The following is a 19,730-nucleotide window of genomic DNA, read 5'->3' as shown; positions in this document are numbered from 1 at the left end:
CCCCGTTGGAAGGGCAACAGGAACGGGCTGCTGGACGGAGCCTGGCCCGGCCCGCTGGGACCCTTCCGTGCCGCTCCAAAATGGAGAGAGACCTTGCGAGCGGCCAGCCGGAGGATGAGGAAGGGGTGCTCTAGGCGGGAGCTGACAACCGCCCAGCGGGCAGCTGGTGGGAGCTGCCGGCACCCCCGTCCCAGGCACAGGCTCAGGGAACTGGGTGCTGGGAGCCGACAGCCAGCAAGCCCCGACGAGAGGAGTCTGGAGGGGAGGGGAGCTGCTCTTGTGCTAGCAAGCCTGAATTGTCCCCTTTGCTAAGCAGGGTCTGCCCTGCGTTGCATTCCAATGGGAGACTACATGTGAGCACTGTGAGAGACTCCCCTCCCGGGGGGGGGGGTGCAGCCGCTCTGGGACAAGCACCTGCCTGCTCACCTGCAGAAGGTTCCACGGTCCCTCCCTGGCAGCAGCATCCCCAGGTGGGGCTGGCATAGACTCCTGCCTGTCACCTTGGAGAAGCCGCTGCTCAGACAATACTGAGCTCCATGGACCCATGGTCTGACTCAGTTAGAAGGCAGCCTTCTATGTGCCATGGCTGGGAGGGGAGGAGGCAGGGCTTGGCGTCCTGAGAAACCAGGGGCTGGAGAGCCCCATGGGGCAGAAAGAGCCTTCTGGACTCCTCCTCCTCCGTGGCTCATGAAGACAGCTGGGTGGCCCATTGCCTGGTGCTCTGGCGGGATCTCTTGGCTCGCCTTGTTGTGGTGACACTGGCAACTTCTCAGTGGCCTGGTGCTGGCAAAGTGGGGGGAATATCCTTGGGGCCCGTGTGACCCAGACAGTCAGTGGAACTTCTCTCTGTTCTTTGCAGTGAACGATACTACAGGCTCAAGAATCATTCCCCGAGGCTACTGCTTTGGATGCCCGATCCCTTTGCATCCACATCTTCCACCAAACACCCCTATTGGCTCCGTCTTTGACCCGTGAAGCTTCCAGCTGTCCCAGGGTTCCTTACCTGTTTTTTGCACCAACGATTCTTTGTCAGATTCCCACTGATTGTGAGAAGCTGGTTCCGGTTTTGCCTCTCTCATCTCCCAGAGGGACACCCCAAGGGCTGATTCAGCCTTTAGGCCACTAGGCAACGCTGCCCCCTCCCTACTCAAGTTGGACCCTCCCCACTTCACAATGGCTAGCCTCTCAAATAGTGCCAGTTCACAAATCCCCACCCCACTGCTTCCTTGTACCCCCAGCCACTTGTGGCCAGGTTCCCCCTCCAACCCTGGCACCCCCCAGAGTGACCTCAGCCCCCAGCCCCTCCAGGGCACTCCTCTCAGCCCCCAGAGTGGCACCGGTTTGCCACGCTTCCCTTTTGATCTCTCCCCCATCAGCACGTCTGCCACTCCCCAGAATGACCTCAATTACTCACAAGCCTCCCCACTGTTGTTTTCTCACTCCTGCAGATCCCTAGAGTCTGGCTCTCCCAGCAGCCCCCACAGCGGCATCAGTCCTCCGCCCTTCCCACCCCAGCGCACCCCCCTCAACTCCCCGAGAGACTTCAGTTCTCCCCACTTTCCATTTGGGTTTAGTTTCCCTCCCCTTCCTCCTTCCGCGAAGACCCCGGCCAGCTTCATGAAGCAGTATTCCCCTTGGCAGGCTCCTGCGGTCAATTCGCCCTACTGCCCCCCATCACGAACGGCCATCAGCAATCTCATCAGAGCCCACAGGGCCCCACCGGTGCAAGCGTCCCCTCTCCTGTTTTCTCCCTCTGGCAGCGAGGAACTGGAGAGCTCCAGAAGCCAGCCGGCCTCAGTGAGGGGGGGCACTGGCTCCCTTCCCGGGGAAGGGGTTTCCCCACAGCTTCTGGGTCTGCTCTCAGGAAGCTTCAGAAGCCAGCCGGCCCCCACGCCCGGCTCCATCTCTGGAGGAGGCTTCCAGGGAATGACGAGTGTGTTTCCAGGGGACGCTCACTCTATCTCCCCACAGCTTCTGGGTCTCCTCTCGGGTGGCTTCAACACCCAGAGTGCCCCCTTGGCCTTGCAAACCCCACCTCTGGGTAAGAAGGCCCTAGGACTGGGCTCCCCAGAAGAGTGCCCCTCTCCCCTCAGTGGCATGGCTTCACCAGATATCCCCGCTATTTTCCGCAGCAACCAGTCTCGTTCGGACCCCTTCCAGTTGTCAGATGATGCCTCCGGTTTTGATTCCCAGGGTGACATTTCAGCAGCTGGCTCACCCTTCAGCCCCATAGGCAACCGCAACCTCTCTCCAGTCCCTTGGGAACTTCTCCATGGGGCAGGGCCTGGCTTCAGCCCTCAGAATGGCAGCATCCGTTCACCAGCACTCCCCAGCCCGCTGGGCACTCCCAGCAGTGGCCTCGGAGCACACTACTTCCAAGCTCAGCCCTCTTCCGCCAGCCCCCCGTGTGAGCAAAATTTGCAAAACGTGCCAACTCCGCTTTCTGGCCACGAGGAGAGCCTCGCGGACTACCTCCTACCTCCTTATTTCTATAGCCCATTCAACTCACGGAAAATTCCAAGCATGTATTCTTATGTCCAGGCACCAGCCTATATGGCAAGGGTGGGTTACGTCCCCCCAAAGACACCAAGACCTTTTCTGCCTCTCCCTCAATGGGTCTTTGATAGGGTAATGGCCCAACATGAATCTTGTGCTGGTGCCCCCTGGATCTTGCAAACCCCACCTCCAGGAAGGAAAGCCAGGGCACTGCCCCCTGGAGAAGAGGGTGTCTCTCCTATTAGCTCTAGAAGCCCCCAGAGTGACCTCAGTGCACAGTACTTCCAAGGCCAGGCCTCTTCCCCCAGCCCCCAGAGTGGCCTCGGTGCACAATACTTGCAAGCTCAGCCCTCTTCCCCCAGCCCCCAGAGTGGCCTCGGTGCACAATACTTGCAAGCTCAGCCCTCTTCCCCCAGCCCCCAGAGTGGCCTCGGTGCACAATACTTGCAAGCTCAGCCCTCTTCCCCCAGCCCCCAGAGTGGCCTCGGTGCAGAATACTTCCAAGCTCAGCCCTCTTCCCCCAGCCCCCAGAGTGGCCTCGGTGCAGAATACTTCCAAGCTCAGCCCTCTTCGACCAGCCCCCAGAGTGACCTGAGTAGCCCTCAATTCTTCCCACCTCAGAGCACTCCCGTCAGTTCCCTGAGTGGCAACTGTATGCCAGGCTTGTCAGGTGACCTCTCTCCCATCAGCCCCCTGAATGGCCTCAGTGCACAATACTTCCAAGCTCAGCCCTCTTCACCTAGTCCCCAGAGTGGCCTCGGTGCACAATACTTCCAAGCTCAGCCCTCTTCACTTAGTCCCCAGAGTGGCCTCGGTGCACAATACTTTCAATCTCAGCCCTCTTCCCTCAGGCACCAGTGTGACCTCAATTTGCAAATGGCGCAAACTCAGCCTTCCACCCCCGAGAATAGCCTCGCTGACCACCTCCTACCTCCTGTTTTCCTCAGCCCATTCAACTCACGAAAAGTTCCAAGCATTTATTCTTATGTCCAGGCACCAGCCTATATGGCAAAGGTGGGTTATGTCCCCCCAAGGCCACCAAGACCTTTTCTGCCTCTCCCTCAATGGGTCTTTGATCAGGTAATAGCCACAGATGAATATTGTGCTGGTGCCCCCTGGAACTTGCAACCCCCACCTCCAGGAAGGAAAGCCAGGGCACTGCCCCCTGGAGAAGAGGGTGCCTCTCCTCTCAGCCCTAGAAGCCCCCAGAGTGGCCTCAGTGCACAGTACTTCCAAGGTCAGCCCTCTTCCCCCAGCCCCCAGTGTGACCTGAATGGCCCTCAATTCTTCCCACTTCAGAGCACTCCCATCAGCCCCCAGAGTGGCCTCGGCTCACAATACTCCCAGCCACAGTCCCCTGACCCCTCCAGCTGTCTCCAGGCCCCTGGCTCCCAGAGTGACATCAGTCCTCCACTCTCCTCACCGCAGTGGCCCCACTCTATCCCTTACTACTACCCTCACACCAGCCCTGATCTCAGCCCTTTTGCCTACCTTCCTATCAACCCCAGGTTCACTCCCACCTTTCCTAAAGGCCAGACCCCTGGCCCCCTGGGGGTTCAGAAGAACAGGACTCCCCCACTACAGCTGCCAGGCGACCTCTCTCCCATCAGCACTCCCGTCAGCCCCCAGAGTGGCCTCGGCTCACAATACTCCCAGCCACAGTCCTCTGACCCCTTCAGCTGTCTCCAGGCCCCTGGCTCCCAGAGTGACATCAGTCCTCCACTCTCCTCACCACAGTGGCCTCACTCTATCCCTTACTACTACCCTCACACCAGCCCTGATCTCAGCCCTTTCGCCTACCTTCCTATCAACCCCAGGTTCACTCCCACCTTTCCTAAAGGCCAGACCCCTGGCCCCCTGGGGGTTCAGAACAACAGGCCTCCCCCACTACAGCTGCCAGGCTTGTCAGGCGACCTCTCTCCCATCAGCCCCCAGAGTGGCCTCGGCTCACAATACTCCCAGCCACAGTCCTCTGACCCCTCCAGCTGTCTCCAGGCCCCTGGCTCCCAGAGTGACCTCAGTCCTCCACTCTCCTCACCACAGTGGCCCCACTCTATCCCTTACTACTACCCTCACACCAGCCCTGATCTCAGCCCTTTTGCCTACCTTCCTATCAACCCCAGGTTCACTCCCACCTTTCCTAAAGGCCAGACCCCTAGCCCCCTGCTGTGTCAGAAGAACAGGACTCCCCCACTACAGCTGCCCCGCCAAGGGGTCATGTCTCCCACTCAATGTTTTGGCGCGAGACCTATGCCCACCAGGGGACAATTTTTTTCATTCCCTTCACCTCCACCTCAAGCACAAGCCCAAGTCTCAAAAGCGCCACAGAAGCCAGCTGACAACTGTCCTGATAACTAAGCCATGTCTCTGCACAACGCCAAACCAAAGGTAAGAGAATACAGGAGGGGCTCCTGGGGCTTCTGGTGGGTGGGAGGGTCATATGGCACAATGCCTCCCCCCGGCTTGGGCCCAGGGCATCTCAAGGGCCCATTTCCTCCTCTGGGGTTCTGCCTGCCCAGGGAGAGGAAGCCTCAGAGGAGGCTGTGCTCGTATACCACCAGGGGCTCAGGTGGGGGTCGGTGGGAAAGGGCCGCCTTATCTTCAGTGTGCGCTGCCCTGACTCAGGGGGGTCCCTCCCCCAGGTGGCACATGTAGCCTCTTCTTTGTCACCTTTGAGACGGACCTGAAAGGTGGTCCTGTTCAGACGTGCTTATTTCAACACTCACTGGCCTTGGTTTTGTACCAAGGCCAGTTGCCTCTTGCTTTTGATGGCTGCTCATTTTATCTTGCCCCCTGCCAGGCCAGGCCCAAGCTCACCCAGCACCTGAGGCAGTGGGCCAAGGCGCCCTCACCCCACCCCACCCCATCGTCAGAAATCATACCCCACCCCACTGCCGGAAGCCCTGCCAGTCTTCTTTTTCTCCTCCGCACTATCCACACTCAGACACCCCTGAGGAGCAAGGGCTCCCTTTCCTCCACAAGCCCGACTGTCCTCCCTGCTCCCTTTGCCTGGTGTTGCCACTGCAGCTGCAGCCACTTTGGCTCCCCCATATTTCCCTCCCCACCACTGGCTTCTAATTTCCCATGCAGTGAACTTATGGCTCCATCTCCCAAGTGTCCACTTATGGACTTGCGGTCTGTTCAGTCTTCACCCCAGTCTGAATCCATGTATCCCACTGGTCTGGGACTGCTTCTTGCTGGAATCTCCAATGCATAGTGTGCAGTACTCTTTTGGTATCTTCCCAGTCTTTTATCTGCAATCCAATCATTATTGGTTAGTGCACTTACTTTTCTGTTCAGGATTCCCACTGCTGAAGCAACATCTGGCCTTGTCACTGTGGCTATATTTATTTGTTTGCTTGTTTGTTTATTTGATCTATATACCGCCCTTACAAAAATGGCTCAGGGAGGTTTACAACAAAACAAAAACAATTAAAATCAAATAATAATTAAAATCAAAACTAAATTAAACAATTAAAATCATTAACATTAAAATCATTTAAAACCCAATATTAAAAATATTAAAACCATAAATCTAATTAAAAGCCTGAGTGGATAAATGTGTCTTCAGTACCTTTTTAAAAATTGCTAGACATGGGGAGGCTCTTATTTCAACAGGAAGCACATTCCAAAGTCTGGGGCAGCAACAGAGAAGGCCCATTCCTGAGTAGCCATCAAACGAGTTGGTGGTAACCACAGACGAACCTCTCCAGATGGTCTTAACAAGCGGGGGGGGGGCTCATGGTGAAGAAGGCGTTCCCTTAAATACCCAGGGCCCAAGCCGTTTAGGGCTTTATAGGTAATAACCAGCACCTTGTATTTTGCCTGGAAACATATCAGCAGCCAGTATAGTTCTTTCAACACAGGAGTAATATGGTCTCTCCTAGATGACCCAGAGACCAGCCTGGCTGCTGCATTCTGAACCAACTGTAGTTTCTGGACAAAAAGGCAGTCCCACATAGAGCTCATTGCAGTAGTCAACTCTGGAGGTTACCAGCATATGTACTACCGTTTTGAGGTCGTTCATATCAAGAAATGGACACAGCTGGAGTATCAGCCAAAGCTGATAAAAAGCAGCTCTGGCCACCACGGGGAGGTTCAGATCCAGGAGCACCCCCAGACTGCGTACCTGTTCCTGCTGGGGCAGTGTGACCCCATCCAGAACCGGCAGATCAATATCATCTCCCGAGTTCCGACCCTGCACAATAAGTACCTCCGTCTTATCTGGATCCAGCCTCAGTCTGTTATCCCTCATCTAGCCCATTACTGCCTCCAGGCAGGCATTTAGGGAGGTTATGCCTTCTCCCTATGATGTTGACATGGAGAAATAGATTTGGGTGTCATCAGCATACTGATAACACCTTGCACCAAATCCCCTGATGATCTCTCCCAGCGGTTTCATGTAGATGTTAAACAGCATCGGAGACAATATGGAGCCCCAAGGGACACCATAGGAAAGTTCAGATTTGGAAGAACAACAATCTCCAAGAGACACCATCTGGAATCTGCCCGTGAGGTAGGAGCAGAACCACTGCAAAGCAGTGCCTCCCACCCCCAAATCCCCACAGATGTTCCAGAAAGATACTATGGTCAATATCGAAAGCCGCCAAAAGATCCAAAAGGATCAACAGAGTCACACTCCCTCTGTCAATTCCCCATTGGAGATCATCCATCAGGCCAACCAAGGCAGTCTCCACCCCATAGACCACCTGAAAGCCAGATTGAAATGGGTCTAGATAATCAGTTTCCTCCAAGACAACCTGGAGCTGGGAGGCCACCACCTTCTCAGTCACCTTGCCCAGCCATGGAAGGTTGGAGACAAGCCTGTAATTGCTTAACTCTGAGGGTTCCAAGGCAGGCTTCTTCAGACACGGGCTAATGATTGCCTCCTTAAGACAAGGAGGCATCCTGCCCTCCCTCAGAGAAGCAGGCTATACGGACGCTTTCCAGTTGCTTTTCTGTATTGATTGTTGGCTGGTAAAAGCTCACTGTCCATATCTTGCTTCCAGAAATTTGCATTCATTGGTGTACTGACTTCATTGGCATCTGTCAGCCCCAGGCATTCTAGACGAGCTTTTATCTTCTGGTTAAGGAATGTCCCATCCTGTTCTCTTTCTATTTGGATGCCAAGGGAGACAATAGGAGATGTTTCCAAGTTCCTATACTCTTTGTTCAGGTGCTGTACAATCTCATGGCTATCTTGTTTTTCTTCATGTGCCATAATCAAGTCATCTACATACGTCAGGATGTAAGTCCATCTATTGTCTCTGAGTCTTGAATATAGGCAGGGGTCAGCTTTTCCTTGTGTGAACCTCTCCTTAAGTGGCATTTGATTCTATTTCTCAGTCCACAGCATTCTGGCTGCTTGCTTTACACAGCATTCTCTACTGCTTGCTTGTCCCCTGCTAACTGGGCAAAGAGGCACCTTTTACCATGGTGATTCTCTTTATTTAGCAGGGGGAGAGTAACTGGCCCTATCCACCCCCAGCACAGTACTTCCAGTGACTGTTGCTGGTGTGTGTCTTATGTTTCTTTTTAGAATGTGAGCCCTTTGGGGACAGGGAGCCATCTTATTTGTTTGTTATTTCTCTTTGTTAACTGCCCTGAGCCATTATTGGAAGGGCGGTATAGAAATTGAATATTATTATTATTATTATTATTATTATTATTATTATTATTTAAGCCATAGATGCTCTTTTGTAGTTTGCACACAGGCCCCTTCTTTCCAGGTACCTCAAAGTCTGGTGGCTGTTGCATGTAGATGTCTTCCTTGATTTTACCATGAAGGAAGGCAGTCTTTACTTCCAAGTGGTCAACTTGCATCTTTCTGGCTGCTGCCACACTGAGCAATGTCCAAATTAAAGTGTGTTTCATAACTGGTGCAAAGGTCTCATCGTAGTCCTCCTCATAGATTTGGGAGTACCTTTTGGCTACTAGTCGGGCCTTGTAGCGCTGTATATCCCCTTCTGCATCCTGCTTGATGTTGAAGACCCACTTGCACCCCACAGTCTTTCTTCCTGCAGGTAGTTCCACAAGTCTCCAAATCTGATTCTTGTGCAGGGAATCAATTTCTTCTAATGCTGTTTTTCTCCATTTTTTTCAGCTTCATCAGCTGGCATCTTTTCTACATCTTGCCATGTGGTGAGTTCTTGTATCTCTCCTCCTTAGGTCATGCGTGAGAGCATTTTGGGTGGAACCCCTTTTTTGGCCCTCTGTGAGTGCCTCAGTTCCAGCTCAGGCTGTGCTGCCCCTTCTGAATCCGGCATAGATTCTTTGAGTTCCCTGTCTATCTCTAACTTCATTAGGGTCCACACACATGATTCCTCTTTCACCTGGATCTCTAGCACAAGTTCTGGTACATCACCTCTAGTTGGCCCTTGTCTCTCATAAAAATACACCACATTGTGAATTTTGACCTTTCCACTTGCAGGATCAAGGATTCTGTATCCCTTTTGGCCAGGAGCATATCCAACCAATACTCACAGTTCACATCTGCAGCTGAGTTTGGTTTTCTTGGCCTTTGGGACAAATGCATAAGCCTTTGATCCAAATACTCTGATATGGTTTAGAGAGGGTTTGTGCCCATGCCATAGTTCAAATGGTGTCTTGTCTATTGCTTGGGATGGCAATCTTTTTCCAAATAATTTGCAGTCATCACTGCTTCTCCCCAGAATTTATTTGCCAAGCCAGCATCATGTAACATGCATATGATCATTTCTAGTAGAGATCGGTTTTTCCTCTCCACCACACCATTCAATTTTGGTGTTTATGCAGGAGCAGGCTCATGTGAAATCCCATGTTTCTCTAGGAATATTTTCATGTCATTTGACCTGTATACACCTCCATTGTCTGACCTTATTCTTTGAGGTTTTCTTGCAGATTTGTTATTGACCAGTGCAACACACTCTTTAAATTTTTCAAACACTTGATTTCTCTCTCTCAGAGGATATACATAAGTAAATCTTGAAAAATCATCAATAAATGTGAGCATGTAGTGATTGCCACCCATACTGTGTTCAAGTGGAACACAGACATCAGAATGTATTCGTTCCAGAGGATGTTGTGACTCCCTCTGTGTCTGTCCAGAAAAGTTGGGTCTCAGCCCTTTATTAAGTAAGTAACACTGACATCTAGTGGCAGCTTATGTGCATGATTCCACTTTAAAGTCCTTAATTATTCCATTTTTCTCAAGCTCATTTCTCACATTTAGTTGCCTATGCACTAGTCTTTTATGTCATATGGTAGAACAATTCTTGTGTTTGCATGAGGCTGTGAGGCTTGCTTGTTCAGTTACACAGTCCAATTGGAAAAGCACGCATACAGGCTGTCATAATTAAATCATAATCTCTGGTAATGTAGCAAACTTTGTCCTCAAAAGTCACTTTGCAACCTTTTTTGACTCCATGTCCCACAGAGATCAAGTTATTGTCCATATCAGGGACTAAGAGAGCATCCTGGATCAAAATCCTTTTAATATGTCCACCAGACTGCCTGCAATGCAGTTCAGCTGGTCCTCTCCCCATCGAATAAATTGTGTCCCCATTAGCAACAAAAACAGGAACTTTATAATTTTTGTCTACAGAGGTGCACCAAGGTAATTTTGGAGCCTGGACCTAAAGGCCTTTGTTGGCCCCCTCGCTGCACGTAAAGCACCATTTCTTAACATGTAGGTTCTTGAGGGCACAGACACCCAGGACAGACTAAAGAGGAGGGGGACAGGGGGTGTGGAGGTCCTGGACTTCAGCCCCAAAGCCCAGGGGTAACAGCGCCTCTGTTTGTCTAAACCATTAAACCGTTCAGAGGAATTCAGAATATTTTGGGTTGCTCCGGAATCAAAAATAAAATAATTCCTTTTATTCTTGCTTGCTACATTGTAAGGCCTGATCTTTTGACTGTCTCTCTCTGTATCCTGTTCTTCAAAACCAGCACACTGTTTGCTTCTCTGTCTGTGAGCTCATCTCTATAACTATGGTAATCAGGTTTTCCTCCTATAGAATTCTTTCTACGTTTCCTGCCTTTGGGCTCTGTGCAAATAGCATGTGAATGCCCTGCTTTGTTACAGTTAAAGCAATGTCTTTGCTGAAAAAGGCTGCAGTACTGTCCCTATGCTTTGCAAAATCTGTTTCCCCCTGTTTAAGGCTGAAATCTTGCAAGCATGCAATTACAGTTTCCAGTTCAAGTTTATCATATGAAACTTCCAATGCCATCTTCACATGGTTACAACTCTGTGGCAAAGATCTCAGAATCAAGTCAATTAACATTTGATCATCCAAAGTAGATCCATGTTGTTTAAGTAGTCTGTGAGTCTCCTGCATTTCACTTGTATGGGTTGAAAGATCCCCTCCTTCTTCCAACAACATTTTGCAATTCTTTTGAATTAAAAGGACAGCAGCATTGGGGGAGACTCTGCCATTCAGCTTTTTGAGCCATTTTAAACACATTCATTCATTCATTTATTCATTCAATTGCTATACCGCCATTCCAAAATGTCTCCGGCCAGTTTACATTAAAACAAAATAATTAAAATCAAGTTAAAAAACCCCAAACCAGGTTACAACATTAAAACTATTTACAGCCATTTAAAAACCCTGGAAGGCCAGGCCAAACAGATAGGTTTTGAGGACTCTCCTGAAGGCCAATAAAGAACCCTGGAGGTTACCAGCTGGTGCACCACTGTTTTGAGGTTGTCCTCTTCAAGGAATGGACATAGCTGTCAAATCAGCTGGAGCTGATAGAAAGTACTCCTGGCCATAGCCTCCATCTGAGATACCAGGGCGAGGCCTGGGTCCAGGAGTACTCCCAAGCTGTGTACCTGCTCCTTCCAGGGGAGTGTAACCCCATCCAGCACAGGAAGATCTAACTCATCCCTCAGATTCTGAGCCCCTACAATGAGCACCTCCGTCTTGCTTGGATTCAGTTTCAATTTGTTATCCCTCATCCAGCCCATTACTGCCTATAGGCAGGCATTTAGGGAATGAACACCATTTCCTGATGATGCAGATGAAAAGGGGAAGTAGATTTGGGTGTCATCAGCATACTGATAAGACCCAGCACCAAACCTTCTGATGACCTCACCCAGCGGTTCCATGTAGATATTGAGAAGCATTGGTGACAGAGTGGAGCCCTGAGGGACTCCATTTACCATCTCCCATTCTGAGGAGCAACTGTCACCAAGCTCCACCATCTGGAATCTACTCGAGAGATAGGAGCGGAACCACTGCAAAGCAGTGCCTCCTATCCCCAAGTCCCCCAGGTGATTCAGAAGGTTACCATGGCCAATGGTATCAAACGATGGTATTGACTATTAGTGAGTCATTACTTACATTTAGGACAATCAAGCCATATCCTTTGTTGTTCTGTGCATCCCACTCCTTTTGGGCAGCTGCCTCATCTGTTGGTCATGGTTCTGTGAGAGCTCCATTAAGTCCTTTTGCTGTCAGGAGGGCTTCCATGTTTATGGCCCATTGATCGTAATTCCTTCCATTCAGCATGGAGAAGGCAGCACTGCTCACTTCTGAATCCATGCTGTCTTTCTAACTCACTCAGCTGCACTTTAAAAGGAAAAACTCTGCTGCAGACTTTTGGGCTGCTGGGCCCGTAACCCTTTTGGGGTTTGTGATTATTTAGCAAAGCACCTAGGAAGCTAACACTCCAGTTACAGGGTGCAGAGTTTAGTTGTTGCAGCTATTTAGAGTAACACGCATGGAGATCACTGTAGAGTCTAATCTAAATAGGTTTAGTAGTGAAAAACGTTTGGGATAGGAAAGACCTATTCTATCTATCAGCTATATAATGAATAGGTAGGGAGAGGGATGGAGAGATGTTCCCATCTTCTCTCTAGGAGGAAAGGAAGAGGACTGACTCACTACAGGACGTACCTGAGAAGGAGTCAAGGCAGGGGCCATAGAGTAGAGGCAAGCAGGGACAGGTAAGGAGACCCTCCCTCTGCTCCCAATGATGCCCCTAGTGGTCATTAGGATAGTTGGTGCAAAAGGCCGATGCTCCGGAACTCCCTCTCCAAGGGAGATGGGGAGAAGTCCGAGTGACACGCCTGAGGACGAGGCAGCAGCCCCCCTGGAGCAACTGCCTCCCTCCCACGCCCTGTGAAAGGGACAAGCCTTTCCCTCTAGTGGTTTTCATGACATTTGGTTTGTTTGGGGTTATTATTCTTGTGAGCTGCTCTGGTGATCAATTGGCCAGATAATTAGGAATTAGAAAAAATGCTGGGACCTTTTCTGGGAAATCTTCCCAGGCACTAAATACAGAGTGACCTGATTACACGTTACTCTAACATATATACTTGGTAAACAAAACTAAAAATGTACCCCCTGTTAATGTAATGTGCTGTATAAGTATCGAATGAGATTTCCAAACAGCCACAAGTATTTGAACTGAAATACTTTATCAGGGAAAAGTCCAATAAAACACATTTTGTGTACTTTAAAGGTTATATTCAAATTCAATTTAGGGGGAAATATTATTATAGGAATAATTATAAATGTTTAAAGGCAATAGGCAGGAGTGTTTTATGCGAAGCACAACAGTGTTTTATACTGACACTTTCAAGCTTCCCAAAAGAAAGGAGACTCCGGCTGACCACCTGGCTGCATGCGTGCTCTAAGGCCGTGCGCACACAGCGCTATTCCCCCCTGGCTAGCCAAAGCAGGGAGAGCTCTGGAAGGCTTTGCCTTCTCGCACTCAAGTGCCTGCACTTGGGAAGAAGAAGCACGTGGACACACACTGATGGGCAAGGGGGACGGTCAGCTGGTGTCCGATGTGCTTGTTGGAAGGAAAATGAAAACTAACATCTCTGTGTGTGTGTGTGTTTCAGTGTCACAATCATGATTTATTTATTATTTATTTATTCAATTTCTATACCGCCCTGCCAAAAATGGCTCAGGGTGGTTTTCACAGAGAAATAATAATAAAAATAAGATGGCTCCCTGTCCCCAAAGGGCTCACGGTCTAAAAAGAAACATAAGACAGACATCAGCAACAGTCCCTGGAGGGATGCTGTGCTGGGGGTGGATCGGGCCAGTTACTCTCCCCCTGCTAAATCAAGAGAATCGCCATGTTAAAAGGTGCCTCTTTGCCCAGTTAGCAGGGGTCATGATGATAAATAAAATGAGAAATCCACACAAAGTACAAGGATGTCATGAAATATTCTTAGCACCAGCTGCTGACAATCTATGAATAAGTGATAACTTTTCAAATTTATTTTATTCTAACTTTAAAAGATAATTTATTTAAAGATAGTGGCAGATGGCACTAAAAATATTACATGCTGTCACAAGAAGAGCCTTCCCAAGGTTTTTCTAGTCCAGCATCCCATTTCCCACAGTAGCCCACCAGATGCCTCCGGGAAGCCCACAGTCAAGAGATGCATGCCCCCTCTCCTGCATATTTAAATCTAGTCTTAAATCGAGGCTGGAGGTGGCTCGGTCTAGCAGCCATAGATACACCTGTCCTCCATGCATTTCTCTAAGCCCCTTTTAAAGCCATTAACTAGTGGCCATCGCCATATCCCATGGCAGAGAATTCACACAGCATATGCTGTGTGAAAAATTACTTCTTTTTGTAGGTCCTAAATTTTGTGGCAGTCAGTTTCAGGGGATAACCTCTGGTTCTATTGTTGTGGGAGAGGAAGAAAATTTCTCTCTATTAACCTTCTCCACACCATGCATGACTTTATAGACCTCTGCCATGTCTTCCCTTAGTTGTATTTTTCCTACACTAAAAAGCCGCAGGTGTTGTAGCCTTGCCTCATAAGGAAGGTGCTTCAAGCTCCTGATCATCTTGGTTGCCCTCTTCTGCACCTTTTCAAGTTCTACAATGTCCTTTTTGAGACCGTGTATGTTGTGTGGATTTCTCATTTTATTCATCATCATGATTTGCACTGAAGTTGGAATATATCACCCCTCTGGAAGAGCTGTTCGTTTTGCTTTCACTTGCAAATAGAATAAGAATGTTAGCTCTGCCTGTTGCATTGTTCCAGAAAATTACTGTAATTAGTATTTGTGTATGGATCCTAACAGATCCTTGATTACTCTAGGGGATTTCCCTACTGAGAGAACAGATGATGCTTTTGATGGCCTGGTCTCTCTTTGGTATAAGGAGATGGGATGGGTGAGTAACATGATGACGTATAACCCCTGCTATCTGGGCAAAGAGGAACCTTTTAACGTGGTGATTCTCTTTATTTAGCAGGGGGAGAGTAACTGGCCCTATCCACCCCCAGCACAGGACCTCCAGTGACTGTTGCTGGTGTCTGTCTTGTGTTTCATTTTAGATTGTGAGCCCTTTGGGGACAGGGAGCCATTTTGTTTATCTTATTTATTGTTATTTCTCTGTGTGAACCACCCTGAGCCATTTTTGGAAGGGCAGTATAGAAATTGAATAATAATAATAATTATTATTATTATTTCTATTATTATTATTATTATTATTATTATTATTATTATTATTATTATTAACAATCTTCTCCCAATGCACAGAGCCCAGTCAACCCCCTGGTATGAGAGCAGCAGAAAACTCAGTATAAACAGAACCCCACATAGGCTAGCCCATAGAAAGGCCTGCTCTGTAGCAGTCAGAGTGGCCAAGAAATCTGACTCCTTCACCAGCACTGCATCTGCTCTATGTCCTCCAGGGGAGCCTCCTTTGAGTGGTTTGGGGGCTCCTAAGTGGGGGCCCCAAAGATCACCATACTGATCCTTCTTCAGGCTGTTGTGACCCATTTGCATTATATCTTGCAGATTAAACCACTCATCTCCACACCAGATTGAACACTAGAGCTTGAACAGTTCACTTGCAGAACTAGAACAGACTGCTGCCAGTGCATCATCTGGTCTTGTTATATTTCAGATTGGTTGCCTGATGAAGTGGGCAGGCTGCTTGCTGGGAAGTCTGAGGCCTACCACCATGCACCCAACCCTTGCCCTTTATGGTTGGTGAAGGGAACTAGGAAGGAACAGTCCATGGGTGGCACGGATGGTAGACACCTCCCTGAAGCATGCAGTGGTGCCCCTTCCACTGAAGGAGGTGATCACTGGACCCCTCCTTTAAAAAGCCCTCTTTGGATCCAGTTGTCTGGAATGATTATCAGCCTGTATCTAACCTCCCATTTTAGGACAAGGTGTTGAATTGTGTGGTGGTGTCTCAGCTTCTGGCAGCCTTGGAAGAAACTGTTTACTAAGACCTTTTCCACTCTGGCTTCCCATCTGGATATGGGATGTAAACTGCCCAGGTCACCTTGGTGGAGGACCTACACCAGCAGTTAGACAATGGAAGCTTGACCTTGTTGTTTCTCCCAAATTTCACAATTCCTTCAACACGATTGACTATGGTATCCTTCTGAGTTCCCTCTCTGGGTTTGAACTTGGGGGCACCATTATATATGGTAGCTCCATTCCTGCATGGAGGGCTGTCCCCAGAAGGTGCTGCTGGGAACACCTGTTCCATCCCTTGACCATTGGCCTGTGATGTATTACAGAGAACTATTTTGCACCCCATGCTGTTTAATATATATATATGGAACTGCTGGGAATGATGATACCCAGCTCTGGCTATCATTTAAGTCAACAGATACCAGGGAGAAAGCGGGTGTTCAAGATAGGATGAGAACAAGCAAGCAGATACTTTATTCAGTTAAGGCAGAACTGCTCTGGGTCAATAAAATAGATTATCTGGCAACTCTGATCCTGGGTGGGGTTGTATTCCCCTTGAATGGCAAAGTTTGCAGCGTTGGGGTTCTCCTGACCCTGACCCTGTCCTTAGAGGTGGCAGCATCCAGGAATGCCTTTGATTAGTTATGGCTGGTATGCCAGCTTCAACCCTATTTGGAGAAATCAGGCCTGGCCTCAGTCATTCATGGTGGCATCCAGACTGGATGACTGCCCTGTGCTCTATGAAGGCACTTGGGGAGCGTCAGCTGGGCCAGAATGCTGCCACAAAGATGCTCGTGGCTGCTAGTTGCTGCACAAGTATTGCACCCATTATGTGGCAGCGTCACGGATTGCCAGTTTGCTTCTGGGCTAGATTCAAAGTGCTGGTTCTGACCTTTCAAGCCCTACATGGCTTGGGACCAGGGTATCTATCAGATCGCTTCTGCCCATATAGATCTGCAGGGCCCCCTGTATTTCATGTCACAGGCCCTGCTCTCAGCGTTACTACTAGTAGTAGTACTACTACAAATATTTATATACCACTCTTCAACCAACGTTCTCAAATCAGTTTATATAGAAAAATATATGATAGATAAATAAGATGATCCCCTGTCCCCAAAGGGCTCACAATGATTTAAAGACAACAACAACACACAAACACACCATAAGGCAGATACCAGCAACATCCACTGGAGGGGTGCTGTGCTGGAGTTGGATAGGACCAGTTGCTCTCCCCCTGCTAAATGTATGAGAATCACCACTTTAAAAGGTGGCCCTTTGCTCAATTGGCAGAGGTCAATGAGCTTAATTAGCAGCCTTACCATTGAATCAGATCCGGCTGGCAGAGAATAGGCATGGGGCCTTGTGGTGGTGGCGGGGGGAGGTGTTAATGGATCCTCCTCCGCTTTGGGATGCCCTCCTGGAAGAGCTTTGCCAGGCTCCCTCTTTAATTGCCACTACACTGGATTGAAAAACCCGCCTCTTCAGAGAGGCTTTTTAGCAATGGAACCTGCAACCTCGGGTTTTAAACCTGGGTTTTAAACCTGGATTTAATTGGGAGTCCAGCTTTTAGCTATATATTTCATATTGCTTTGTTGCTAGTATATCTAAGTTTTTTAAAAACCAAAACAAATTGTATGTCATCTTATTGTGTTTATTGTTGTGAACTGCCAAGAGCCACCTTGTGCTGGATATCTTGCATATAAATATCAATCAAACAATAAGGAATTTTCCCCACAGAAGAACTGAGGGAGCAGACCCGGCGGTCGATGCCACTCCCACTGCTGCCCCCCCTCTTCCTCCTCCGGACTGCACAGAGGGCCAGTGCAGTGGAGGCCCTGCTCTCTGCTCAGCAACTCCCCTCCCTTCCACCCTAATGGCCTCTCCGTCAGAAGCGCAGTGCAAACAGGGGGCAGGGGGAGAGGCGACTGAGGGTACCTGTAGGGAAGGGCAGAGCTGGTGTGATGTCCGGCTGGCCTGAAGCTGACGCTGAGCTGCACTGGGGCTAGAATACCTGCATTGCCTGTGGAAGACCTCAGATTCACTCCCCAACATCTCCAGTGGTTGCCAGAACAAGGTCTAGAGACCCCTGTGTGGCACATTAGAACAGCCCTGTTGGATCAGTCCCAACACCCATCCAGTCCAGCACCCTGTTTCACACAGTCTCCCCGCAGTCATTTCCCCCCCCCCCAAACTAAAAAGCCTCCAATGCTGTAGCCTAGCCTCCTAAGGAAGGTGCTCCAGGCCCCTAATCATCTTGGTTGTTCTCTTCTGCACCTTTTCCAGTTCTACAATGTCCTTCTTAATATATGGTGACCAGAAATACACACAGTAATCCAAATGTGGAAACACCATAATTTGTATAAAGGCGTTATAATATTAGCATTTTTATTTTCAGTCTCCTTCCTAATGATCCGTTGCATGGAATTGGCCATTTTCACATCTGCCACACATTGAGTTGCGGCGTGCCCTCACCTTTTGCCTGTGGGCTCTCCAGAGGAATCTGGTGGGCCACAGTCTGAAACAGGATGCTGGACAAGAGGTACCTTGGGCCTGATCCAGCAGGGCTGTACTTATGTTCTTAAAGCTGGAGCTAAAATAAGTGTGTTCATAGTTAAGGTGCCACAAGACTCTTTCCTGTTTTTTCTGTCACAGAGTAACACGGCCACCCATCCTGAACCTGTCTTCATGGACTCGAGAACAGCGCAACGGCACGACCAGCTGCAATTACAACATCATCATGAATGAGCTGAAATCCACGGACTATAACTTAGAATACACTGCAATCACTTACGGCGTCCTCTGGAACCCACCCAACACCGCTGGCGCCGAGGGAGACTTCCAGTGCCTGTTGAACACCCTCAGTACCACCATTGCCCCAGAGACGCACACCAAACGCATCATCCCACTCAGTTGCCTCCATCGTCTGTCACAGACCAACAAGAAGCCCTTGTCCATCTGCTGATGACCACTCCCGACCACAGGGCGCACCCCTCTGCAAATGCAATAAACCATCTGAAAATGCCAACAGTGTCTTGTGCTAAATGACCCAGAGAGTCTGTCTCCAGCCCAACTGGTCCCCTGCCAGGGTTCTGTTACTGAGGGGAGGACCAACCTGAAAGTGTTCCCCTCATGGTCTTCAATAACATGCACCCTGATCCCAATCTCAATGACCCCATTGCCTCGAACCTGGTCTTCTGTCTCTGCCTTTCTCATCTTCCCTGGCACTGTGTTTGAGGTGGCCTCTTGACCTGCCTAGAGAATGACATTTTCCTCATGCTTCTTCCATGCTTCTTCTTAACTCATGCTCTTTAAATGCTAGTCAGAGTTCTCCTGTCTTAAGGTGCCAACCGGTGGGTGGGGGATGGATTTCAGACTTGGCGGGAGCTCCCCGCCACAGCTCCTGCACAGGCACAGCGCCACCGCGACTCCGGGGCCGGTGACTCCAGCACGTTCGGCCCGCCCAGCGCTTCGCCTCACTTGCTGGCCAAACCTGCCTCGCCTCTTCTCCCTGCTGGCACAGAAAGGGCAGCTGCTGCACCCTCTTTCCCTCGGGTTGCCACCCGGCCTTCCACGGCTGCCTGACCCTGCTCCCTGGCCCTGCTCCGCTCTCCTTGCCCTCTGGCCACCTCGCGCACCCCTCGGTTGGAGCCTGGAGAGCTCGGCGGCTCTCCCAGCAGCCGGCACCAGCCCCCGTTGGAAGGGCGACAGGAATGGGCTGCTGGACGGAGCCTGGCCCGGCCCGCTGGGACCCTTCCGTGCCGCTCCGAAATGGAGAGAGGCCTTGCGAGCGGCCAGCAGGAGGATGAGGAAGGGGTGCTCTAGGCGGGAGCTGACAACCGCCCAGCGGGCAGCTGGTGGGGGCTGCCGGCACCCCCGTCCCAGGCACAGGCTCAGGGAACGGGGTGCTGGGAGCCGACAGCCAGCAAGCCCCGACGAGAGGAGTCTGGAGGGGAGGGGAGCTGCTCTTGTGCTAGCAAGCATGAATTGTCCCCTTTGCTAAGCAGGGTCTGCCCTGCGTTGCATTCCAATGGGAGACTACATGTGAGCACTGTGAGAGACTCCCCTCCG

At 50.0% G+C, this 19,730-nt stretch overlaps 2 protein-coding genes across 2 annotated transcripts in view; both read left to right on the top strand.

Annotated features, from left to right (window-relative positions):
- The window catches only part of SPATC1 (spermatogenesis and centriole associated 1), a 74,375-nt gene that overhangs the window by 36,606 nt on the left and 18,039 nt on the right, over positions 1–19,730 (top strand). The gene's annotated exons all lie outside the window — the stretch shown is intronic.
- On the top strand, positions 975–18,687 carry LOC128324519 (proline-rich protein 36-like). The gene is made up of 2 exons (XM_053249197.1): positions 975–4,884; positions 18,315–18,687. Exon 1 carries the CDS (start codon positions 1,174–1,176, stop codon positions 4,852–4,854), a length of 3,681 nt encoding a protein of 1,226 aa, XP_053105172.1. The 5' UTR covers positions 975–1,173; the 3' UTR covers positions 4,855–4,884; positions 18,315–18,687.

This window comes from Hemicordylus capensis, chromosome 4 (assembly GCF_027244095.1).
Source record: "Hemicordylus capensis ecotype Gifberg chromosome 4, rHemCap1.1.pri, whole genome shotgun sequence".
In the NCBI taxonomy this organism is placed as follows: Eukaryota; Metazoa; Chordata; class Lepidosauria; order Squamata; family Cordylidae; genus Hemicordylus; species Hemicordylus capensis.
Note: the sequence above shows the minus strand (reverse complement) of the source record. Positions and strands in the feature narration are given on the sequence as shown.